Source organism: Triticum aestivum, chromosome 4D, assembly GCF_018294505.1.
Source record: "Triticum aestivum cultivar Chinese Spring chromosome 4D, IWGSC CS RefSeq v2.1, whole genome shotgun sequence".
NCBI lineage: Eukaryota > Viridiplantae > Streptophyta > Magnoliopsida > Poales > Poaceae > Triticum > Triticum aestivum.
This window is the reverse complement of record NC_057805.1, coordinates 433,498,037-433,521,793: the sequence shown is the minus strand read 5'-3', so window position 1 is coordinate 433,521,793 and position 23,757 is coordinate 433,498,037. Positions and strand designations below refer to the sequence as shown.

General features: G+C 46.3%; 1 protein-coding gene across 1 annotated transcript; it reads right to left on the bottom strand.

Moving 5' to 3' along the window:
- Nucleotides 1–7,052: 7,052 nt before the first annotated feature.
- LOC123097031 (WAT1-related protein At1g68170-like) lies at nt 7,053–8,701 on the bottom strand. Its single transcript, XM_044518808.1, has 6 exons — nt 8,502–8,701; nt 8,301–8,363; nt 8,041–8,160; nt 7,527–7,944; nt 7,292–7,443; nt 7,053–7,191 (listed from the first exon to the last, which is right to left on the bottom strand). The coding sequence occupies exons 1-6, from the start codon at nt 8,699–8,701 to the stop codon at nt 7,053–7,055; spliced, it is 1,092 nt and encodes a 363-aa protein (XP_044374743.1).
- Between the last annotated feature and the right edge of the window lie 15,056 nt (nt 8,702–23,757).

Here is a 23,757-nt window from a genome sequence, read left to right as displayed (position 1 = left end):
TTGCAAACTATTTCAAAAGTCTCACAATCTTTTTGTGGCAGTGCACATTAATTCTTTGAAATTGTTTTGGCGAGTGGCATAATTTTGCAAAGTCATTAGTGGCTAAAAAGAAAAGGCAAAAGCTGCTGAAAAAGAGGAAAAAACAAAAAAAGGGGCAGAAGAAATGGGTAAGGGGAAATGAGAGAGGCCCCCTGCCCTAATGGGCTTTAGCCCACCTCGGCCAGCCGGACGGCCCACGCCCCATCCCCTGGGTCGTCTCTCTCCCGTCGCACTGTTCGGCCGACCGCACAACGCACGCGCGCGCCCGTGCCCGGTTACCATCACGCTGCCTCGGAGTCGCCGGCGAGGGGATAAGGCCCCGACGCCTCGGGCTCCCTCCCCACTCCCCACTCCCACTTGCGCCTCTCCTCCCCCAGATCCACCTTTCCCCTCTCCCTCACGCGCTCACTCCTCCCGAGCGCCACCGTCGCCGTGCGTCGGTTGATCCCGCGGCCACCGCTGTCCCCGTCCCTCTCCGACGAGTCCCCGAGCGCCGTCGTGCCCCGCGACGTCTTCCTCGACCACCGGACCAAGCCAGGAGCCCCCACAACGAGCGTGGCGACCTCTTCTTCCTCCTCTGCTCCAACAAACGCCGGCGTCGATTCGCTCCACCGAGCCTCCCCCGAGCCCACTATTGCAAACCTGCAGCCTCCCGGTGAGCCTCTGCTTCCTTCCCTCCTCCCTGCGACACCCCGTTCGCCCGTAGCCGCCGCTCCGCTAGCACTCGCACGCATCGCCGCCGACGAGCTCGTGGCCGTCACCACAGCCGCCGTCATGCTCGCCCGAACACAGCACCGTGCTCCTGGTACTTCCAGGAACGCAACACGCGCGCGCACGCATCCTACCGTGCCCCCTAGCCCTATCCCCGACGAGCGCCCGAATGCATCGCCGCGGATCTCGTCGCCGGTGACCTTTTGGTCACGGGCTAGTGCCCAGCGTGCACGCCGCACTACATAGAACACGCCTAGCCCTTCCGTTCAAGCTACTTCACGCCGTAGCGCCGTTTCCGTCGAGCACCCGTACGCGGTGCCGCCTCTGCTCGTCGTCGGCGCCGATTCCGGCCAAGTCCGGCTGCGCTACCGCCACCACTCGACGCGTGGCACCGTCAGCATTCGAACGCAACCAAAACCGCGCGAAACGGTGCCCCGTAGCGAATTTCCGGGCGTCTCCGGCGAGCTCGCCGTCGCGGGAGGCCACCGGAGCAACTCCGGCGCCGGCCATCTGCGTGGCATGGTGGGCCCCGCCCCTGGGTCACTGCCAGTGGGGCCCCTGGTCCTCTGTTGACCAGTTGACCTGGTCAACTGTGCTGACTGGGCAGGCCCCAGCCACTGACGTGCGGGCCCCACCGCTTATTCCTCTAATTAAATTGTTTCAATAATTAAAACTAATTAGTTTAGCTAATTAGTCTATGACTGGTGGGGCCTACCTGCTAAATATCTTTGTTTAGTTAGTTTTAAACTCTGTTAGCTCTCTGTCCATGACATGTGGGTCCCACTGGACCCACTGGTCAGGTTTGACCTGGTCAGCCGCTCTGTTGACTGCTGAGGTCATCAAGATGTCATGCTGACATTTATATTCCATTGTTGTTAATATAAATAAATCCAGAAAATGGTTTAATCTTTGAAAATTCATAGAAAATAAACCGTAACTCGGATGAAAATGTTTTCTACATGAAAGTTGCTCAGAAAAATCCAACGAATCCGAATATGCGGTCCGTTCATCTGTCACATACCCCTAACTAGCTGAACATGGAACATTCCCCCTCCGGTCATCTGTCTGACACAGGTCCAGAACCGGGAAAACATTCCCGGTTGATTTCCCCCTTCACCTATATCGTGTAGCCCTGCGTTAGAGCCCCCTAGCTTTGCTTGTTGTCATGTCATGCATTTGTGTGCTTGTATTTACTGCTTCTCCCTCCTCTTCTCTCCGGTAGACTTTGAGACTGATGCCGATGTGGCCCCTGTGATCGACTACGTCACCGACGACCCCTCCTTCTCGTCTGAGCAACCAGGCAAGCCTCCCTTTGATCATCCCGATATCGCCCATTCCATTCTCTCATGCTTGCATTAGATTTTGCTAATGTTATTGTTTGCTCCTATTCTGATGCATAGCCTGCTTTTGTAACCTGCTTATTGTTACCTACCTTCTTATCCTAAACTGCTTAGTATAAGTTGGTTAGTGATCCATCAGTGACCCCCACCTTGTCCTTGTTGCCCCTTCTTCATCATCGAAGACCCGATCAACGGGATCGAAGACCAGGCCCCGACACCGCACATCACTTTCCCCTTTTGTTGCTCGACTCTGCAGAGTTACTATCGAGTGCCGAGGGTGAGACCTCTACAACACTTCTGATGTTAACCCTGTAGTGTAGCTATTCGGTCGTGGTCATCGGGGGTGATTCCGCCTTAACCACTTCCGATACGACTCTGTCGTGCAACCCCTCAAGTGTGAACCTCGGGGGTGGTTCCTCTTACGTTCACCTTGATGATTACATCGAGTGGAATTCACCGGGGGTGATTCCTCGGGTTTTCCCCTTGATGTTTGGACACACGGATACTTGGACTTCACAACTGTTACTTGGAAAGGCGGGTCGACCCTGAGGGGTACCCGCGAGTGATGTGGAGACGGGTTGACCTGGAGGGTGCCCGCGAGATAATTACGAGGCGTGGCCGGGCATTCCTAGCACTTGCCGCAAGTCCTCGAGACGGGGTAACGGGGTCACATCTTTCGTGGGTCTCTGCTTGTTACCGTGTGCTCCTAATACACTACGATTTGGATATTTGATCCAAGGGGCCTCTGGCCTGATAGCACTAACCATCACGTGGGCATTGTATGGGCGTTCTGCGTCGTATGCATCAACCGAAGCTTAATAGACGTCAGCGACTGAGCGGCGCGCGCCGGGTTGGACTGGTAAGCACCTGCCTTTTTTAAGGAGGTAGCTAGGTCTGCTCACTGGCCGCCCACGCAACGTGCAGGAGTTCCCGGGGCGATGGCCCATGACCCCTGGGGGCATAGGTTTAGTCCGGCGTGCTGACCTCTCTATTAAGCCTAGGTCGAGTTGCGGCGTATTGTTTGGCCGAGGCCGGGCATGACCCAGGAAAGTGTGTACGGCCGGAGTTAATCGAGCGTGGTAGGTAAGTTGGTGCACCCCTGCAGGGAAGAAAACATCTATCGATAGCCTGTCCTACGGTAACAGACACTTGGAGTTGTATCCCGATCGATACAACTAGAACTGGATACTTGTGATGAGAATTGCATTGTGATGAGAAATGGATAGTATGGCTCTGGGATTGCTTTCTCGCAGGGAGTCGAGAAAGGATCTCTGGCCGAGGTTGATAACACTTCTACTACTTTACTTTATGCTACTCTACTCCCTCCTGTTGCTGCAAGATGGTGGTTTCCAGAAGATGCTAGTCTTCAATAGGACTAGGCCTTCTCTCTATTCTGGCATTTCTGCAGCCCAGTCCACATATACAACCTTCCTTTGATAATGTTGCATATGTAGTGTAGATCCTTGCTTGCGAGTACTTTGGATGAGTACTCACGGTTGCTTTGCTCCCCCTTTGCCCCTTTCTTCTTCTTTTTGGTTGATGCAACCAGATATCGGAGTCCAGGAGCCAGATGCCACCGCCGATGCCTACTACTACGTGGAGACCGCCGACGACCAGGAGTAGTTAGGAGGCTCCCAGGCAGGAGGCCTTGCCTTTTCGATCGTGGATGCTTTTGTGCTAGCCTTTTAAAGGCAAACTTGTCTAACCTATGTCTGTACTCAGATATTGTTGCTTCCGCTGACTCTTGTGTTTTCGAGCTGATGTATTCGAGCCCTCGAGGCCCATGGCTTGTAATATAAAGCCTGTATTATTTCAATTTGTGTCTAGAGTTGTGTTGTGATATCTTCCCGTGAGTCCTTGATCTTGATCGTACACATTTGCGCGTATGATTAGTTTACGATTGAATCGAGGGCATCACAGAATCCTACTTGGGCACCTCCCAATTCGGCCTCTCCCCTTTCCTATTCCTATTCGGAGTAGGAAGGGAAGAGGGGGAAGGGCGAATCCTATTCCCTTTTTCCTTTCCTCCTTCCCCTTTCCTTCTCCAATTTGGCCAACCCATATGGGGGGGGGGCGCACCAGCCCCTTTGTGGCTGGTGTGTTTCCCCTCTTGGCCCATAAGGCCCATATAGTTTGTCGGGGGTAGCCAGGAACCCCTTCCGGTGACCCGATACGTACCCGGTAACCCCAGAACACTTCCGATGTCCGAATACTATCGTCCTATATATGAATCTTTACCTCTCAATCATTTCGAGACTCCTCGTCATGTCCGTGATCTCATCCGGAACTGTGAACAACATACGGTCACCAAATCACATAACTTATATAATACAAATCGTCATCGAACGTTAAGCGTGCGGACCCTACGGGTTCAAGAACTATGTAGACATGGCCGAGAAACCTCTCCGGTCAATAACCAATAGCGGAACCTGGATGCTCATATTGGCTCCCACATATTCTATGAAGATCTTTATCGGTCGAACCGTTATGACAACATACGTTATTCCCTTTGTCATCGGTATGTTACTTGCCCGAGATTCGATCGTTGGTATCTTTATACCTAGTTCAATCTCGTTACCAGCAAGTCTCTTTACTCATCCGTAATGCATCATCCCTTAACTAACTCATTAGTTACATTGCTTGCAAGGCTTATTATGATGTGCATTACTGAGAGGGCCCAGAGATACCTCTCCGATACTCAGAGTGACAAATCCTAATCTCTATCTATGCCAACCCAACAAATACCTTCGGAGATACCTGTAGAGCATCTTTATAATCACCTAATTACGTTGTGACGTTTGATAGCACACAAGGTATTCCTCTGGTATCCGGGAGTTGCATAATCTCATAGTCAAAGGAATATGTATAAGTCATAAAGAAAGCAATAGAAATAAAACGTAACGATCATTATGCTAAGCTAACGGATGTGTCTTGTCCATCACATCATTCTCCTAATGATGTGATCCCGTTCATCAAATGACAACACATGTCTATGGTTAGGAAACTTAACCATCTTTGATTAACGAGCTAGTCTAGTAGAGGCTTACTAGTGACACTGTGTTTTGTCTATATATCCACACATGTATCAAGTTTCCGGTTAATACAATTCTAGCATGAATAATAAACATTTATCATGATATAAGGAAATATAAAATAACAACTTTATTATTGCCTCTAGGGCATATTTCCTTCATCGCCGTGTCGCCAGGATGGGCGACGTAGGGGTAGGGACGAAGTGTTTTTCCACTCTGCTGCTCCTGGTTGCGATAGACGTATGCATGATAATTGTTGCTTTTATCATGCTTTTGTCAGCGTTCATGTGTATTTTGGTTGGATCCTTTCAATCTATGCTTCTCTTCATCGACGATGGTTGCTATTTTAGTGTGCTAGTCCTTCGGGGGCTTAGCACGATGACTTCCCGACTATCTACCACAATAAGGTTTGCCCGGCTCCGCTGAGGGAGGGGCGACGACGGCAGCGCGCCTTCGGCTCACTCCCGTGCTTGTAGTCATCGCTAGGTGGTCCACAAACATGCATGTATTCTTGCAAAAAATATACAAACATGCATGTAATTTCTATTATCTTGTGTTCTTTGTACTACCATGATGTTTGAGAGTAGATTCGAAGTTTTTCTCGCAATTTTTTAAGCATGAACTTGCCTAATTTTCCAACAGGTGTAAGACTACCCACAGTGGGAGCAACATAGGTGGTAACATCACACTTATCTAGGCAAAATAGATGATGCGGCATGTAATTAATGAAGAAAGAGAGACATGTGGTAACATAGCTTGTTACTGTAACATCACATATCAAGAAAAGATGAGTCTACAATGTAATAAATGAAGTGATGTATGGCACAACACATATGTTACTACCCACTGTGGAGGTAGTAATATGGACTAGTAATATATGCATGTTACTACTCTAAGTTACTCCCCACCGTGACTAGTCTAAGACAAGATTTTTATTTATTTATTTAGATGTGAGGATTTTCAACCCTCGACTAAGAATGTGGAATGTTAGGTTGGTGGCGTAGCTTCATCACAATTGAAAGAATCTTGACTGCGGCAAAGTGTACGGTAAGGCTAGTCATAGTGGGAGTAGCTTAGCTAGTAACATAAAATATTTCAGAACAAGTTTGCTTATGTGACAGCTAGTTAATGAGAAGAGAGGTGTTTGGAGTAACATACGTATTAAAGGTTGGTTAAAAGTACAGGGAGCTGCTGACTATATGACGTTGCCATGTCAACTATAGCCAAACATATAGCCGGCAAGTATAATAGTTAGATGTAAATAAGTACTACTTCATTGGTACATGACCCACCTCCATCCCTCATAAAGTCTCTAGGAGCATGTGCTACATCCGGCTGTTAGTTTGTAGCCCTCTTGTCTTCTCTCTCCTCTTCTATCTCTTTCAACTCAGTATAAATATACTACTTTAAGTCTTATAGCCCGTCTATATCACCTTATTGTATTTGCTCTTATATTACCAGCACATAGAGCTTTTTAAGAAAAATTGAGTCTACAAGCTAATAAATGCAACCATATATGATAGTACTACTTCTTTCACACTTTGTACTATGATATGATACAATCAGCATGCTATAAGGATTAAATAATTATATTTGTGCTAAGTTCGATGAGATAGAAGAGGAGAGAGAAGGGAAGCAGACTGTAGATTAACAGCCGGCTGCAGCCCGAACTCCAAAAAACATTGTGAAAATGTACGATGGATCATGCATTAATAAAGTAGTACTACTTAGCAACTAGCTACTATACATGTTGACTATTACGTTCACTATATGTGACATGGCAACTCCATATAGCCTATTGTTGACTATGCTATTAACAATGCTCTGAAGGTAGTAACATAGACTAATGTCATATGCATGATACTAGTCTAAGTTACTCTCACCATGACTAGCCTAAAGTCTTACTTTCCTCATTAACTTCACGGTTAGCCTATGGAATGGACTCCTTGCCCAGCACGTCGTCTTGACCAACAAGTTTTGGCGCATCGGCTTCTTGTTCATCTTCCTCTTTGGCCTTGCCCCATAGCACCATGTACAGCCCCGCCACGATCAGCACAGCACCAAGTACGCTGCAAATGGAAAAATGGCAGCGCACGCGCGACTCCCCGTGAGAAACTCAAACAGGCTCCACCATGTTAAAGGCATGTGAGTTACTGAATAGGGCATCACATTCCGATGTGCAGGGTCTCGTTAAGGACGACGGAGCTCATGACGGCGACGAAGACGATGATGAGAGGTCCGAACATGGCAACGTAGAGGGGCCCTTTCTTCTGCAGGCACCACGACATGAGCGGGAAGGCGGACCCGGACGCCACGATACCCTGGACGTACGAATCAAACATCAGAAACGTGGCATGGGCGTGAAGGAAGGACGCAGTGGCCGGCCGATCAGCTGCCTGATTACCGCGAAAGCCGACGCGTAGAGCCTGATGTTGAGCCCGAGCCTCCAGTGGTCGGCGTCCCTGTGGATGCAGAGCGTGAGCAGCGTCGACTGGACCGCGCCGAAGACGCACACCAGAGCGGCGATCGAGTAGTGGCACGGGTAGACCTGGACGACCTTGGCCTGGATGGTGAGCCAGATCGCATAGCTGAAGCAGCCGGCGATGGCGAGAAACGAGCCGAGAATCCGAGAACCCGCGGCCGGCTGCGGGCGGAGCTGGCGATCGCCGCTGGCGTGGCTGAGCCCGGTGTGCGCCAGACGGTGGAGGAACCTCATCTCCGGGCCCTTGTAGAACGTCAGCAGCATCGCGCCGCCCAGCCCGACCAGGGTCCCCGCCAGTTTCGCATGACCGCTGGGCTTTCTGAGCTTCAAAGTCTCCATCCTGCTTTTCCATTTTCCAAGTGAGTCTGTTACAGTATTCACTATCCAGAAAGGAATTCAGATGTTATAGAAATTCGTGGTCAGTATGACGACCGACCTGGTCAGGATTGCGACGATGAAGGTAGCTTGAGGGGTGAGGTTGCTGAGAGCTGTGACGATGGTCGTCGAATTCGTCAGCTTGATGGCAAGCACCAACAGGTTCTGGTTCATGGTGACTCTGCATTTTTATGTATGTGAAGAAACATATTAAGTACCGCCACCGCCACGTAATAAGCAACTTGGTTTTTCTTCTATCGACCAAAGAGATCAAGTCTAGAGCATTTGCTAGCATGGTCATCAAAGAGAAGAAGAAGTTACCCGAACAGTCCACACAAGAATAACCCTGTCACAACCTTGACGGTTAGTGGTGGCCGTTTCTTCCTAGAGATCACACCACAGCCGCATTAGTCAGCAACAAATCTTGTTTAACAACTGTGTTCTGGCAGAGTGTATGCTCGTCTCACTATCTTGTGAGACAAATGCTTCACAAATGAGCGAGGATATTAAGAAGGCATGCACCTCTCGACGAGGAAGGCGACGGGGCAGAGGAACGCGGCGCCGAACATGGGCCTGTAGGCGACGAGGACACGGACGTCCATGCCGTCGTCGAGCGCGAGCTTGATGAAGATCTGCATAGCCGAGAAGACGAACTCCACCACCACCATCGCCGCCACCGGCCGAGCGGCCTCCAACACGCTGCCAACTCCAACGATCCTCATGTCATGCTCCTTACGTGCAGCTCAGGAATGGGCTAAAAGCTCAGGAATGAGGATGCCTACGGCCGGTTAATGATCAGCCGGTAGATTTACACAAGTACTGGTATATACTGGTATTCGTCGGTTCTGTCCTAGCGATGTTAGCCAAGCGCATTTCCTTGTTTTCGAGTGCCCCGGCAGCAACAACAACTACACCGATGAAATCCGCACGTGTACGGACAGAGGAGCGGCGGCAAACTGACATCATAGCACTGGTAATGCTGCTGCGGTGCTGCCGATCTGTATGCACGCAGGGGCGGGCCCACGTCAGTTCATCGGTATTCAGTTGAATACTTATTATTTTTGTCACTAAATTATGTATATATAGTGTGTACTGATTATATTTATGGGAGGCGACGTTCCGGTTGATAGCGAGATGTTTACAGCGATTTCGTCAATTTTAAAATGTGTTTGCTTGGTCTCTTGATGATACTCATAAGGCTAAGGTATACATGTGTGCAGCCAAAACGATGTGTATGTATGTACGTAAACATTCACTTTGGTATTGTACTTCTTAACAAACATATATGCACAAAACCGGGCCTGATCTCTCATTCACTACTCGGACATGGCCAGTAACCCAAAGCATCCTCTTTTAGCCCAATTAGAAAATTTGATTAAACAACCACCATGCAAGAGCAACTAATATGGGTTACCTGCAAAAAGCTTTTCTCTCTCGTGTAGGGTTTCCCTTCTCTGAGAGGCGATTCCGCCATCGTCGATTTCCTATTTCCTTGTCACCCATTATCTCCTCTCCGGTGCTCGGAGTGTGTAGAAGTACATGCTTTAGTCAACGCAACCAAAAAACCGATATGATGGAAGAGACTAGACAATACATTTATACGTCAACACTCCCCCTCACGTATGGCTCCTTCGGGCCTAAACGTGGACCGAAAGTGGGCTACAATTTAATTGCGCCAGCTCGGTCTTGAACTCAAGACCTCTTGGCTCTGATACCATATAGAAGTGCATGCTCTAGCCAATGCAACCAAAAGACCGATATAATGGAAGAGACTAGGCAATACATTTATACGTCAACAGATGAATCAGGAATGGTCCTCGTGACCGCCACCTGGTCTTGGCCTTTTGCTTGAGAGGTCTGGGTGATCTAGGGCACCATCAACAAACCGCATCTGCTCCTTGGGTTAGAGAAAACCAATTTGTGATGGACAAGGCGCCGACATCCTCGTCCATGGACGAGACGACACGTCTGATGCAAGAGTTAGGTCTCCCGGAGGAGACCTAGATGATGTAGTTTTTTTATAAGAAGGAGGCACCACCGACGGCCGGAAGATGGTTGGCGATAGCTAGGGTTAGCATGGACAAGACCTACAGCCAATTCTGGTTCGTCAAGAACACGCGGTCTGCTTGGGATCTTGCTCAAGATGTCAAATTCCTGCAAGTGGAGAACTTGTACACCCTTCAACTTTTCTGCCTTGGTGGACGGGAGCGGGTGATGCAGCGAGGACCCTGGAACTTCCGAGGTAACACAGTCTTTATTGCTCCATACAATGGCCTTACAAACCCTTCATCCAGCTAAACACCCTTGACATCTGGATGCAATTGCATGATGTTCCCGACCTATACGCGCATCTTGTTACCGCGCTAGCGCCGAAGGTGGGAAAAGTATTGTATACAGTGACCCAAAACAATGACTTCACACTACTAGAATCAGCAGATTTTCCGTCTGCCCACTCTTTGCCGTCCGCTAGCTCACGGCAAAGGTAGGCTTTGCCATAAGCCAACAGAAAGCGGACAGCAAAGGCTGGCTTTGCCATGAGCCAACTCTTTGCCGTCTGCTAGCGGACGACAAAGAAGCTTTGCCGTCAGCTAGCGGATGGCAAAGAGGGCCCCCCCTCTTTGCCGTCCGCTAGCTGACGGCAAAGGTGGGGCGGACGGCAAAGCTTCAAAATTGACTTAACTACCGCGCCCCCGCCATCGCCCTCTCTCTGTCTCCTCTCCTCTTTCTTCCCCCTCGTGCCACCCCGCGCTGTCGCCGCACCCTCCCCGCGCCGTCGCCGCTCCCTCCACGCCCCCCGTCGCCCCCTCCCCGCCCCGTCGCCGCCCCCTCCCTGCCTCCCCACCCCTCCCGAGCCTCCCCGTCGCCGCCTCCCCGCCCCAGCCGTGGGTCGACCGCCCCCCGAGGAGCGCTGCCCGTCGCCGCCCCCTCCCCGCCCCTTCGCCACCCCGCCTCGCCGCCGCCCCATCGCGCCCCCCTCCCCGACCCGTCGCCGCCCCCCACGGTGAGCCCCTGCCACCCAATGTCCTGTTTTCTTTTCTTTTTTTTTTCTGTTTTTTTCTGTTTAGTTTAGGTTTTTTCAGTTTAGTTAGTTTAGGTTTAATTAGTTTAGATTATTTAGTTTAATTAGTTTAGGTTTAATTAGTTTAGGTTATTTAGTTTAAATAGTTCAGGTTATTTAGTTTAATTAGTTTAGGTTTAGGGTTAATTAGTTTAGGTTATATAGTTAGCTAGATTAGATTAGATTAATGTTAGGTTTTAGTTAAATAGTCATAATTAAAGGAAGTAAAAAAATATGAAAAAAGAAGAAGGAAAGTAGAATAAGTAGAAGGGGGAAGAAGAAGAAGAAGAAGAGGAGGAGGAGGAGGAGGAGAAGAAAAAGAGGAGAAGATGAGAATAAAAGAAGGAAGAAGAAAAATAAGAAGAAGAAGCGGAAGAAGAAGAACAAGAGGAGGAGGAGTTCTGTTTTTTTTCTGTTTTAGATAATAGATATATAGTTAGCTAGATTAGATTATATTATATTAGATTAGTGTTAGGTTTTAGTTAAATAGTCATAATTAAAGGAAGTGAAAAAAGGTGAAAAAAGAAGAAGAAAAGTAGAATAAGTAGAAGGGGGAAGAAGAAGAAAAACAGGAAGAAGAAGAAGAAGAAGAAGAAGAAGAAGAAGAAGAAGAAGAAGAAGATGATGATGAGGAGGAGGAGGAGGAGGAGAAAAAGAGGAGAAGATGAGAAGAAAAGAGGAAAAAGGAAAAGAAGGAAGAAGAAAAATAAGAAGAAGAAGAAGAAGAAGAAGAGGAGGAGGAGGAGGAGGAGGAGGAGGAGAAAAAGAGAAGATGAGAAGAAAAGAGGAAAAAGGAAAAGAAGGAAGAAGAAAAATAAGAAGAAGAGGAGGAGGAGGAGGAGAAGGAAAGAAGAAGAAGAAGTTTAGGTTAGTGGGTGGTTTAGGTTAGCGCTAGCTAGGTTGAGGGGTCGAGGATCGAGGGAAATATATATTATTAATTAGTTCATGTTATTAATTTTTTTATTATGTTTATGTTGTACTAATTTCGTTTACTATTTGTCATTGCAGGTGTTGACAGATGGTGGGCGCGGGTCGAGACCGCTCCGAGCCTCCTTCTTCCTCGGCGCGTGCTGGGAGGGGTGCTGTTCTTCCAGCCCAGCACCTTCGGTGAGTGCTGGTAGACAACATGCAGACACCGGCGGGCGCTTCTTCTTCGGCCGGGAGAGGTCGGGGGAAGACGAAGAGGGGTGCAGCTAGAGGTGGACATGGCGGCGGGAGAGGTAGGAAGGCTGTTGTGCCTTCCTCGCCGCCACCCCCAGCTGATTCTCCGGACCACCGAAGTGCTCCGTCTCAGGTGGAGCCGTCAGACTTGGACCCGTCTGGGACTCCGGTCCACGAGCCTCGGGCTGACGAGCCTCGGGTCGCTGAGCCTTCGTCCCACGAGACTCGGGCCCCAGAGTCTTCGTCCCACGTGACTCCGGAAACTAGTGGCCATGCTGATGGCGAGGAGACCTGGTCTGACGATAGTTTTAGCGAGGGCGAGCTAGTTGAACAGGGCAAGAAGGTCTACCAGCATGGTGGTACGAAGCTCTCGGCCGTGCTGGCGACCCGCGATCAGTGGTGGTTGATTCAGCCTAACGGGGAGAAGTAAGTGCATTTACTCTTTTTTAACCTTTGTCCTTCATGTTTCTTCAAATTAATATCTAATGTGTTGGCCTTGTCATACTGCAGGGGTTGGATACACGCCCATGGTGTCCGCAGGCCCAACCAGGTCCTTGGTGTGATTTGCCGGCAACACTTCCCGGGGTGGGTCACGTTGCCCGGTGAGGGTCAAGTTCCATAGCTAGCACGGAGCTGGGAGCTGTACGTGGCTGCCCCGACCCCGCCAATATGCAAATGCCTTCTGGACATCGGGCACACGCTTAAACTCAAAGAACTGTGTACGATACTAATACTTTCCATGAAAATTTATGAACTTGGGTAACAGCATTTGAGTAACATATATATAGTGGTTACACTATTCGACAAAAGGAGGATCTTCGTAACACGGTTTTGACAACCATATGGTCCATATCTACATACTCAACATAGTAACAACTATCACATTTTAAGAGGCTAAGGGCCAACAACCATATGGTCCATATCTACATACTTAACATATATAGTAATAGCTAGCACATTTTAAGAGGCTGAGGGCCCACAACCACAACTATCCACTGGAAGCAGCTTGATCACGGCGACTGGGCATCTCATCAATGAAAAGGAAGAGCCCTCCTGTGCATTGGTAGAGCAGGAGTAGAACAGTGTCTCCAATTTTCCAATATGGATGCATTGCCACGAGAAGCGAGAACTTGTTAATTTGAATGGTTCCATTTTTGCGGGAAATGCAGTACCTTGCAATCACTTTGGCGTTATTAGCAGGCACAAGTGTAATTCGACCACGCCGGGAAATCGATCCAGGAACGGCTACAGGGGGCAATTTCTGTTGACATGTAGAATAAAAAACAATTGTAACATATCGTTGAAGATATATATAGTTTATGAGTATCAACATTAAAATAAGACTTTTTACCAGCGCTTTGTGCACACAACTGGTCTTGTTCAGTGTGTGCACCATAGGTCTAATTAATCCCATCCAAAATCCAACGTTCATACGATGTGCTATCTCTGTCAGATTATCAACACAGTTTATGACATGCTTCAAGTCCTTCCAGTGAAACTTGGTATGCTTAGTAACATACAGATCATTCACTATGCATCCAACATATCCTGCTTAAAAGGTGGAAATGTATTATTTATTCAGAACATGGCAGAATAATATATAGTGCGCATAAATTGGTAAACATAATTTGTTACTGTCTAGGAACGGAGTCAAAATATGATATCACAATTGGTTGCTTAAATAGTGATCAATTGGTTGCTTAAATAGTAATATGACAACATGGAGAAAGTTGAAAGGACACTAACCTCGATCAGACTTTGATCGGCTGATGACGTTGGGGAAGTAAACATCCATGTTAATTAGACCAGGCCGTGGTGCACGCACTAGAATTTTATTGCCAGCTTTCCGTTCATAACACTTAGACATTTTCTCCAAAGGTCCGCATTAAAATAGGAGTGACCATATTTATCAAGTTTTACGCTAACCGTCATTGTAAATCCATGTTGCATTGTCAATATGACATCCTGGGAGTCATCAGCAAAGTAAAGCACAAGATTTCCTTCTACTCCTGTTCTTGCAAAGCAAGGGATGTACTACTTGAAATAAAAATTAAGATCGTAAATTAGATATATTGAAATAACCGAGCAAGATGCAAATATGGGAGTAACTGATAGAAGATATCCATATATAGATGCAAGCAAAGTACAAAAATATAGAATTAAAAATAGATAATGTAACAAAGATTTGATGCAAATATATAGATAATGTAGCAACAGACGGTATATGTTCACAAATTTAGGCCATGCCGATCGTGGTAGGTTGAGATTGAACATACCGAGCGCTCCCTGAAGTCATCCGGAATGGTGAGATAGAACTTCGTTTCCGACTGGCCACGACCACAGTCGCCCGATTTGTGCTCGCAGTGTGCACACATGAATGAACACCCACGAATCAACTAGAACAAAAATGATTCCACGACGATTTCCGCCGGTTGATTAACAGCGATGGACGGACTGCGATAAGAGATGAGTGAATATTTTGCTAATTAAGTTGATTACCTTCCCCATGAGAAAAATCCCCGACCCAATCCCGCAGAAAACCCCAGTCGACCAGAGTCTAGAATGTCAGTGCAGATAGGTGGCGGAAAGCGGTGGAGGCAAAATCCGGTGCCGTTTGGAGCGCGACCTACGCCCGCCGCCAACAACCGTTGAGCTTAGGGTGCAGAGTCGCGGAGGAGTCCGCGGCGAGTGAGTGGGGACGAAGTGGGCGAGGGTTTTATTTTCCTTTTGCATGTGTGAGTGAACACACATGGTTCGCAGAGGCGACGAAGATGAATCGTGTGCGATAGTAAATCACCAAGATTGAATGAGAATCCAAATTTCCTTTGTCCTTCATCCATGAGTTTTTTTTCTACGATGAACATAAACCCTGCTAATCACCGTGTCCAAATTGGACACTTTTTCGGGTTCATTTACAATTATTTAGGGGATTATGTGCATTTTGTAGACATTAATGCACGTAATTCAAATTCAAACAATCGGTGCGTGAAAGGGTGCACAAGAACGGTCTGGAAAAACCATACTCGTGGTATTTAGTAATTTCTCAAGCCTTTTACAAGGAATGGTCATATATTTCAAGGAAATGTGTGGCAATAGTCAACCATAAACGCGTCGTTTACTCGGTTAACAACTATACAAAAAATGAAACACATGGTTGGAAAACATGACGCCTGGCGTGGTGCCATGGTATGGCCTCACCATGCTCTGGTAAAAATTGGAGAATGTTTTCCTTATGTTGTGATGCGCGCCTTTCATAAATCGAACCATCACCGAGGAAGTTTCATGGTTTCGAGGGGGAAATCACCAAGATTGAAGGGGGGGTCCAAATTTCCTTTATCCTTTGTCCACGAGTTTTTCTTCTATGATGAGCATACAACCCGCAAATCACCGTGTTCAAATTTGGCACTATTCGGGGTTCATTTGCCATATTTAGGGGATTATGTGCATTTCCTAGGCATTAATGCGCATAATTCAAATTCAAACAATCAATGCATGAAAGGGTCCATAAGAACGGCCTAGAAAAACATGCTCGTGCCATTTAGTAAATTCTCATGCCTTTTACAAGGAATGGACAGATATTTCGATGAAATGTGTGGCAATAGTCAACCACAAATGTCTGTTTGTTGGGTTTTCAACTATAGAAAAAATGAAATAAATGCTTTAAAAACATGATGCCTGGCATGGTGCCATGGTATGAACTCACCATGCCCTAGTAAAAATTTGAGAAGGTTTGGCTTATGTTGTCATGCACGCCCTTCATAAATCGAACCATCACCGAGGAAGTTCCATGCTTTTGAAAGGGAAATCCTCAAAATTGAAGGGGAATCCAAATTTTCTTCGTTATTTGCCCTGGAGTTTTTTTCTACGACGAATATACACCCTGCAAATCACCGTGTTCAAATTTGGCATTTTTCCGGGCTCATTTACCATATTTAGGGGATTATGTGCATTTTCTAGGCATTTAGCGCATATAAATCCAATCCAGCTACAGGTGCACGGGTGTGATGTGAGGGACGTGGATTGCCGTTCGATCGCAGCACATCCAACGGTGCACACGCGCGATCCGCGTGGCTGGGGTTCCGGCCAATCATAACGCAACATACAGTAGGCTCAGCGCACACTGTTTCCGAAAGCGAAGGAGATGAACCGTGTGCGATAATGAACGAGCAAAATTGGAAGGGAAGCCAAATTTCTATTATCGTTTGTGGTTGAGCTCTTGAATACCACCACACTGTACGGCTGCCCGGCCCCTCCGTCCCAGAGCTCTCTCCAGGCGTCGCCCATGGCACCGCGGCGCACAGTAACTGGTAAGGAAGCGATGGCATACCGCCGCGCCGCATTCCTCGCCGCCCGCGACCGCACACATGGTAAGGAAGCGATGGCATCTCGCCGCGCCGAGTTCATCGCCGGCGGCGGCCAGACAGTTACATGGGCGGACTTTGAGCCTGCCATGGCTGAATGGGTGGTGGATCTAGAGGCGGCCAAAGCCGCACAGAAGGAGCGGAAAAGGCGGAAAGCAGTCAAGAAAAGAGAGTCCCGCCGCCGCAAGAAAAAAGAGGGCGCACGCCGTGGTGAGGAGAGCTTGGCGGAGATCGAAGCACGCTGGGCTGCCGCCTACAAGGCCGGGAAGGAGAACGCCGGCGTCTGGCCAGCATGCCCTGATGGCAGCATGTGAGAAGTAGTTTAAGTTTGTAGTATTAGAGCAAATTACCAGTAGCACTTTAAGTTTGTAGTATTAACGTACAATATTGGTAAGAGCATCCTTTGAGGGCTTTGAGCATTGATTAGCATGTGTGCCCGTGTGCGTTTTTTTAAGTAATCATTAGAAGATCACAAAACACACGGTTTCTACGCCGTACCCGTCTGCGTTTTTTGCGTTAATGACCCATAAGTCAGTTACCTGTGCGATATTTCCTAATAAATCAGGCGTACCATTGACCGAAAAAATCAAGTACACGTGTACATTTTTTGGAGACGGGATCTGCCAACTTTCTTTTTTCTCGCACACGAGTATTTTACGCGCTTCGTTTGCGTTGTGTGTTTCCCCCACCCAAGTTTCAAATTTCGCACCGAAATTTTCATTAGGCGTGCGATTTCATAATTTATTCCTCCAACCACATCCCCTTCCCCTCAGTATCCCCCCTCCCTCGCGCCTCCCCCTACTGGCATCTCAAACCGCCGCCGCCGCAACCACAACTTCAACCACATCTACGTTCTGCTCGGATCCAGTCAGGTAACCCACCGATCTCTATCACGTCCCCGGCCTGATTGCTTAAATGGAGCCTGCGAAACATCCTCATGCCTCCAAATCCCCCCGTTAGGAGCTGATGGCGGTCCATGGCGTGATGGCCGCTGTGCGTGTTGACCCGGAGGAACACCTCGCCTTCGCCGCCGCTGCCGACATGGTGCAGGCTCTGGCCCAGATGAAGTCCCTCAGCGACTACCCCCAGGACTTAACAGGTAAGATCTGACCAGCTAAATCTTACCAATACCACTTGCAACGGCTATGATTTGTACGGTTGATGTATTAAGCATGTTCGTGCCTTGTTTATTTTAGTACTACACACTGTGTGATGTTCAAATATTACCGTGTCTAGCTCAATTTCACCAATACCAGCAACAAACTTACAATACATGACTCAGGATATCACTAGAGATGCTACCCATTTGCTATTTTTAGTGGATGCTAACCCTGTTGCACTTAACATGCCTGAGCATGTACTTACGCAGGGTCATAACGGCCGATGCTTTTGTTTGCCGTCGAGGTGAGCTGCATCCCATGTCTTACAGTATTTCACATAATTTGTGCAATTGCAGTTTAACTTCTACGCATTTACTGGTTGCCTGTAGGTACACATGTCAGTGGCACTGATCCACGCTTCAACCCGGAGGAACAGCTCGCCTCCGTCGTCGCTGACTTTGGGCGAGCTCTGGCCAAGATGAAGTGCCCCAGCAACTACCTCTCAGGACTTACCAAGTATGTACTCACCAGTTTAATCTTATCAATACCAGTTGCAATTAATGGCTATGTTCTGTACGGTCGATGTATTAAGCATGTTCTAGTAAACATGCCTAACACGTTTTTGCTACTTTCCCTACCTTTTTATAGACATCTGGGCCATTCTCTGCTCTGGCAGCACCTTCCTTGTGATGTTTAACTATGCCAATTGCATTTTTATCCGTACCGGTTTCAATGTCTATTCAGCCTGTTGCAATTAACAGTTGAATCCATTTTTAAGCAGTTGCATTTCAATGGCTACAAACTTACAAAACATGACTTGGGATGTTGTTAAGCCTGTTGCAATTAACAGTGGTATCCATTTTTTAATCTGTCCATTTGCTACCATGCTACTCTCCGCAATGAAGATATACTAGAGATGCTGCCCCATTTGCTTTTTTTGGTGGATGCTAACCCTGTTGTACTTAACATGCTTGTCCATGTACTTACGCAGGGTCATAACGGTCGATGCTGTTGTTTGCCGTCAAGGTTAGCTGCATCCCATGTCTTACAGTATTTCACATCATTTGTGCAATTGCAGTTTAACTTCTACCATTTACTGGTTGCCTGTAGGTACACATGTCAGTGGCACTGATCCATGCTTCGACCCAGAGGAACAGCTCGCCTCCGCCGCCGCTAACTTTGGGCGGGCTCTGGCCAAGATGAAGTGCCCCAGCAACTACCTCTCAGGACTTACCAAGTATGTACCCACCAGTTCAATCTTACCAATACCAGTTGCAATTAATGGCTATGTTTTGTACCGCCGATGTATTAAGCATGTTGTAGTAAACATGCCTAACACGTTTGAGCTATTTTCCCTACCTTTTCATAGACAACTGGGCCATTATCTGCTCTGGCAGCACCTGCCCTGTGATGTTTAACTCTGCCAATTGCATTTTTATCAGTACCGGTTTCAATGGCCATTAAGCCTCTTGCAATTAACAGTTGTATCCATTTTTAAAGAGTTGTATTTCAATGGCTACAAACTTACAAAACATGAATTAGGATGTTGTTAAGCCTGTTGCAATTAACATTTGTATCCATTTTTTAATCCATCCCTTTGCTACCGCGCTACTCTTTCGAAATGAAGATATCACTACAGATGCTGCCGTTTTATTACCATTTGCTATTTTTGGTGGATGTTAACCCTGATGTAGTTAGCATTGGCTTTCCATGTACTTACACATGGCTACAATAGGCGATGCTGTTGTTTGCCGGCGAGGTTAGCTGCATCCCATGTCTTATACACCATCTATTCCCAAATATAAGTATTTTTAGATATTCCAATATAGACTACATAAGGAGCAAAATGAGTGAATCTAGATTCTAATCTAAACTATATCTATAATTCTATATATATCCGTATGTAGTTCATATCGAAATCTCAAAAAAAAACTTGTACTTAGGAACATAGGTAGTTGTATTTTACATCATTTGTGCAATCTCAGTTTAGCTTCTAACATTTACTGGTTGCTCGTAGGTACATATATGAGGGGTACTGATCCACGCTTTGATCCCTTCTGCGTATGGGGCAATGAGATATTCATGAACAAGCGTCAAGTGAGGAAACTAAGAAAGATTGTTAGGCGAAAGAAACGGGTGATTGGAATTAAGCTCTTTATTTACACTTTGTCGAAGACAACAGTGAACTTTAGGATGGTAAGTAATGTGTTGCCTTTTCCCCTTGCCCACAACAAGTTACTCTATTAGACCTCAGTATCTGATATTTTTCTCTTTTCAGTGGTTTCCGAAGCTATTTACCGATGATTACCTTGCAAACTACATGACCGGAGTGGAGGAAACTAAGGTTAAAGTATATAATTCATGCTACCATGATAATGCTCTAGAAGTCTTCCTGAAGGCGGTGAAGGATGGGCGGGCGATCGTCACAAGGGGTTGGACAAAAGCGGTTCGTGCCTATGGCATGCAGGAAGGCACATTATGGGCATTCTGCTTCTTCAACACCGTCGACAGTCAAAATGATTTACACTTGTCTCTTCACCTTTACCGCCTTTAAATACTGCGGTTCATCATAGTTAATTGCTGCCACATCCTGTAATTACTGAACATATTGTACTGGCAATTTTATTTATGGGTTCATTGTTGAACCATTGTGCTGAGAATTTGAATTGCACGTTTCCTATTTCAAAATTTCCAATTAGAATAATAAATTACAGGCAAAAATAAAATAGAACAGAGGGTCACGGACCTTTGCAAACGGTTCTAGCAGTAAAAGCGCTTGCGATGGATAGCCCAATGCCACACAGTTTTCTACATCAAATCATGTGTCATGTAGTTAATGAAAGCAAATAGTTAACCAAGGCAGAGCGTGTGTGATAGTTACACCTTTCACACACAAGCGTATACATAAAACCGTGTGGGATGTACATCCAAACAGAAACGTTTTCCCTGGATTGACAGTGTGGGATGTACATAAGAACGGAAACGTATTCCTTTGATTGACCGCGTGTGATATACATACGAACGGAAATGATTTTCTGGGATTCACCGTGTAAGATATATTACCGTGTGGGATGTACATACCTACAGAAATGATTTCTGGGATTCACCGTGTGGGATGTACATACCTACGGAAATGATTGGGTTTCGATGCCTCGCCTGATCGCACACGGCCCCAGCCTCGGTCCTACGAGGGCCTATCCCCGACGATTTCTGGGTCGTGTGGGAAGGACACCGTATCGCACACACTCACTTGGCGACGGTTCCAAATGCTGTCGCGGAAAGGGGTAAAAAACCGTTTGTTTAGGACCGACGCGCACCAGTGGCACTTGTTGTTGCACCAGGAAGTATGCATCTGAATTCTGCAGGGACTTCCTCAGTCGTTCGGCTTCCTGTCGCATAACATCTGATCGATGTCTTTCAACTTGAAGTTGAGACTCAAGAAGCCGAACTGATTCAGGCAGCGAGTTTGAAGAGCTGGTGCCAGCAGTAGTAGCCAGTAACTCGAACGCTACATCAAGACAGGACTTTGGGGTTGTCTCAGTGTCTTCAATATAGTTTTTATCAGCTTTCTTGGAGACCAACAGGGATGTCTCACTATCTTGAACCTTATATGCATTACTTCCTTTACCATTGCATAACGGGGTACTCTTCTCCAATATTTTATCCGCGTTCTAAAAGAGAAACAAACAAACACATCACAGGTTTACAATGTAGTATATGAAACTCATTTTGGTAAACTAGTTCAGTAGTAAGGTGGACAGGATAACAACATGAAACAAACATATATCTATGTAGTATGGTCACTGTATGGTCTATATCATTCTAGTTTATGTTGCCAAATCAAGATAGATACAGTTCGAATCATATCTATTTAAGACAAAGCAGCATAGACAGAATATAAGTGTGGGAAACTACACAGCAATAACAACACTTGTAATGTGCATGGCATGAGAACATAACTGTTTATTCAATTGAAACTGAAATCAACATAGAGCAAGTTACAACAGCAAACACGTTAAACAAACAGGTTTAAAACATACCTGTTACGCCATTGGAGTTTCAATTGCATCCTTCAAATTTGAAATTAGTTGGTATGAGTAAATACAGTGATGCAAGAGCAAAGTAGTATGAACCATAGCTACGGAACCTGACCCGAGAACAATTCTTCTTCTGCTTGAAGCGTTGACTTGGGGTTCGGAGTGGTGGTCCTCGTGCTTTGGGCACTGCAGTTGCCTTACTAACTGCTCGTGTTCGGGTGATCTATGGTGGAGACGGTGCTGTGTCAACTGGAACTGGGTTACTATCTGCCGGGGTTGGGGTTAGAAGGGGTGTAGCTCGTTCTCTGTCCAACTGGGTAGGGGTACAATCTGCGTGAGTCTGGGTTATGTGTGGTGGGGCTGTTTCTTGGGCGAGTACAACTGTGGTTCTATCTACATCGACAGGTAGCACGATCTTTTCTGAAGACCGTGTTTTTACTCCCACAGATACTGCCATCACCCCCTCCAATTGAAATGGCTGATAAACAAGAAAAGTAATTGAATGTACATTGTAAGATAGACATGTGCAATGGATAGTAGGGAAGAAAACATGGCATGAAATAATTCAAATTTATGTTGTCTAACCAAACAGAATAGCAGGACATAATTTCACATATATGATGGCTAATTAAGCAGGATATCATGACACAATTTCACATGTATGATGGCTAACTAAACAGGATAGAATGACATACTTAAAAATATGATGACTATGTAAACAGGATGACATGATATAACTATACGATGTGTCTATTAAAGTGGTTGGCATGCCATAAATCACAAACATGCCGTCGATGGAAACATGATGGCATTATATAATTCACGGATAGAATGACATAATTCAAAATATGATTACTATGTAAACAGGATGAGATGATATAACTATATTATGTCTTTAGAAAATGGGTTGGCATGCCATAATTCAGATACATGCTGTCTATGTAAACATCTTGGCATGATATAATTCAAATATATGATTTATATACTAAGCAAGTGAGCAGACGGCAATCGCATATATGATGTGTCAACTAAGGAGATCGCATTCAATATTGTGTATATGTTGTAAAAACTAAGCATTGCAATACAACATATGCATGATATGAGTAATATAACCCTACAAAGTTTGAGCATACACCTCAGGGGGATAATAGTATTGGTCATCTGCCTCTGAATCCTCCTCTGAAGAGCTATCTGTAACCAACAAGATATCTGCTTCAGCAGGTATCATTGTTTGCTCAGAAGACCTTATTTTCACTCCAGATTTCTCCATCACCAATTCAAATGGCTGATCACAGGAAGAGCAGTTGAATATACAAACATTGTCGACAAATGCAACGAGAAATACAAAAAAAGGACAACATGATATAATTCAAATATATGACGCTTGGCTAAACAGCATGGCATTGCATAATTCACATATATAATGCCTTGCAACAAGATAGCATTGCATAATTCACATATATAATGTCTTGCAACAAGATGGCATCGCATAATTCAAATATATGGTAATTAGACACTAAACATGTGGCATTCACACAAAGCATGTCTAAACTAAGCAAATGACATAGCAATGCAAGATACCATACGCACGATACGAGCAACATAACCCTGCCAAGTTAGAGCATGCACCTCGGGGGGGAAATAGGACTGGTCATCTGTCTCTGAATCCTCCTCGAAGGAGCTATTCATAACCAGCAAGACATGCGCTTCGTCAGATAGCATTGTTTGCTTTGAAGACCTTCTTTCCACTTCAGATTTTTCCATGACCGTGCCGAATGGCTGATGCACAGGAAGAGTAATTGAATGTACTAAAATTGTTGACAAGTTTAACACGTAATGTGTAATGATGGCATGATATAATTCACATATAAGATGACTGGCTAACCAGGGTGGCATTGCAAAATTCACATATATGATGCCTGGCTAAACAAGATGGCATTGCATGATTCACATATACGATAAAGAAACTAAACAAATGGCATTGACACAGAGCATGTCTAAACTAAGCAGATGACATATTTGATGTATGCAGTAAGCAATGCAAGGCACCATATGCATGAT

Bases quoted from the DNA above. Each gene is read 5' to 3' on its own strand.
- LOC123097031 (XM_044518808.1), bottom strand. From the start codon at position 8,701: ATGAGGATCGTTGGAGTTGGCAGCGTGTTGGAGGCCGCTCGGCCGGTG. The intron at 7,945-8,040 runs GTCGGTCGTCAT...ATGGAAAAGCAG, and splicing joins ATCGTCGCAATCCTGACCAG to GATGGAGACTTTGAAGCTCA. The intron at 7,444-7,526 runs GTAATCAGGCAG...TCGTACGTCCAG, and splicing joins TCTACGCGTCGGCTTTCGCG to GGTATCGTGGCGTCCGGGTC.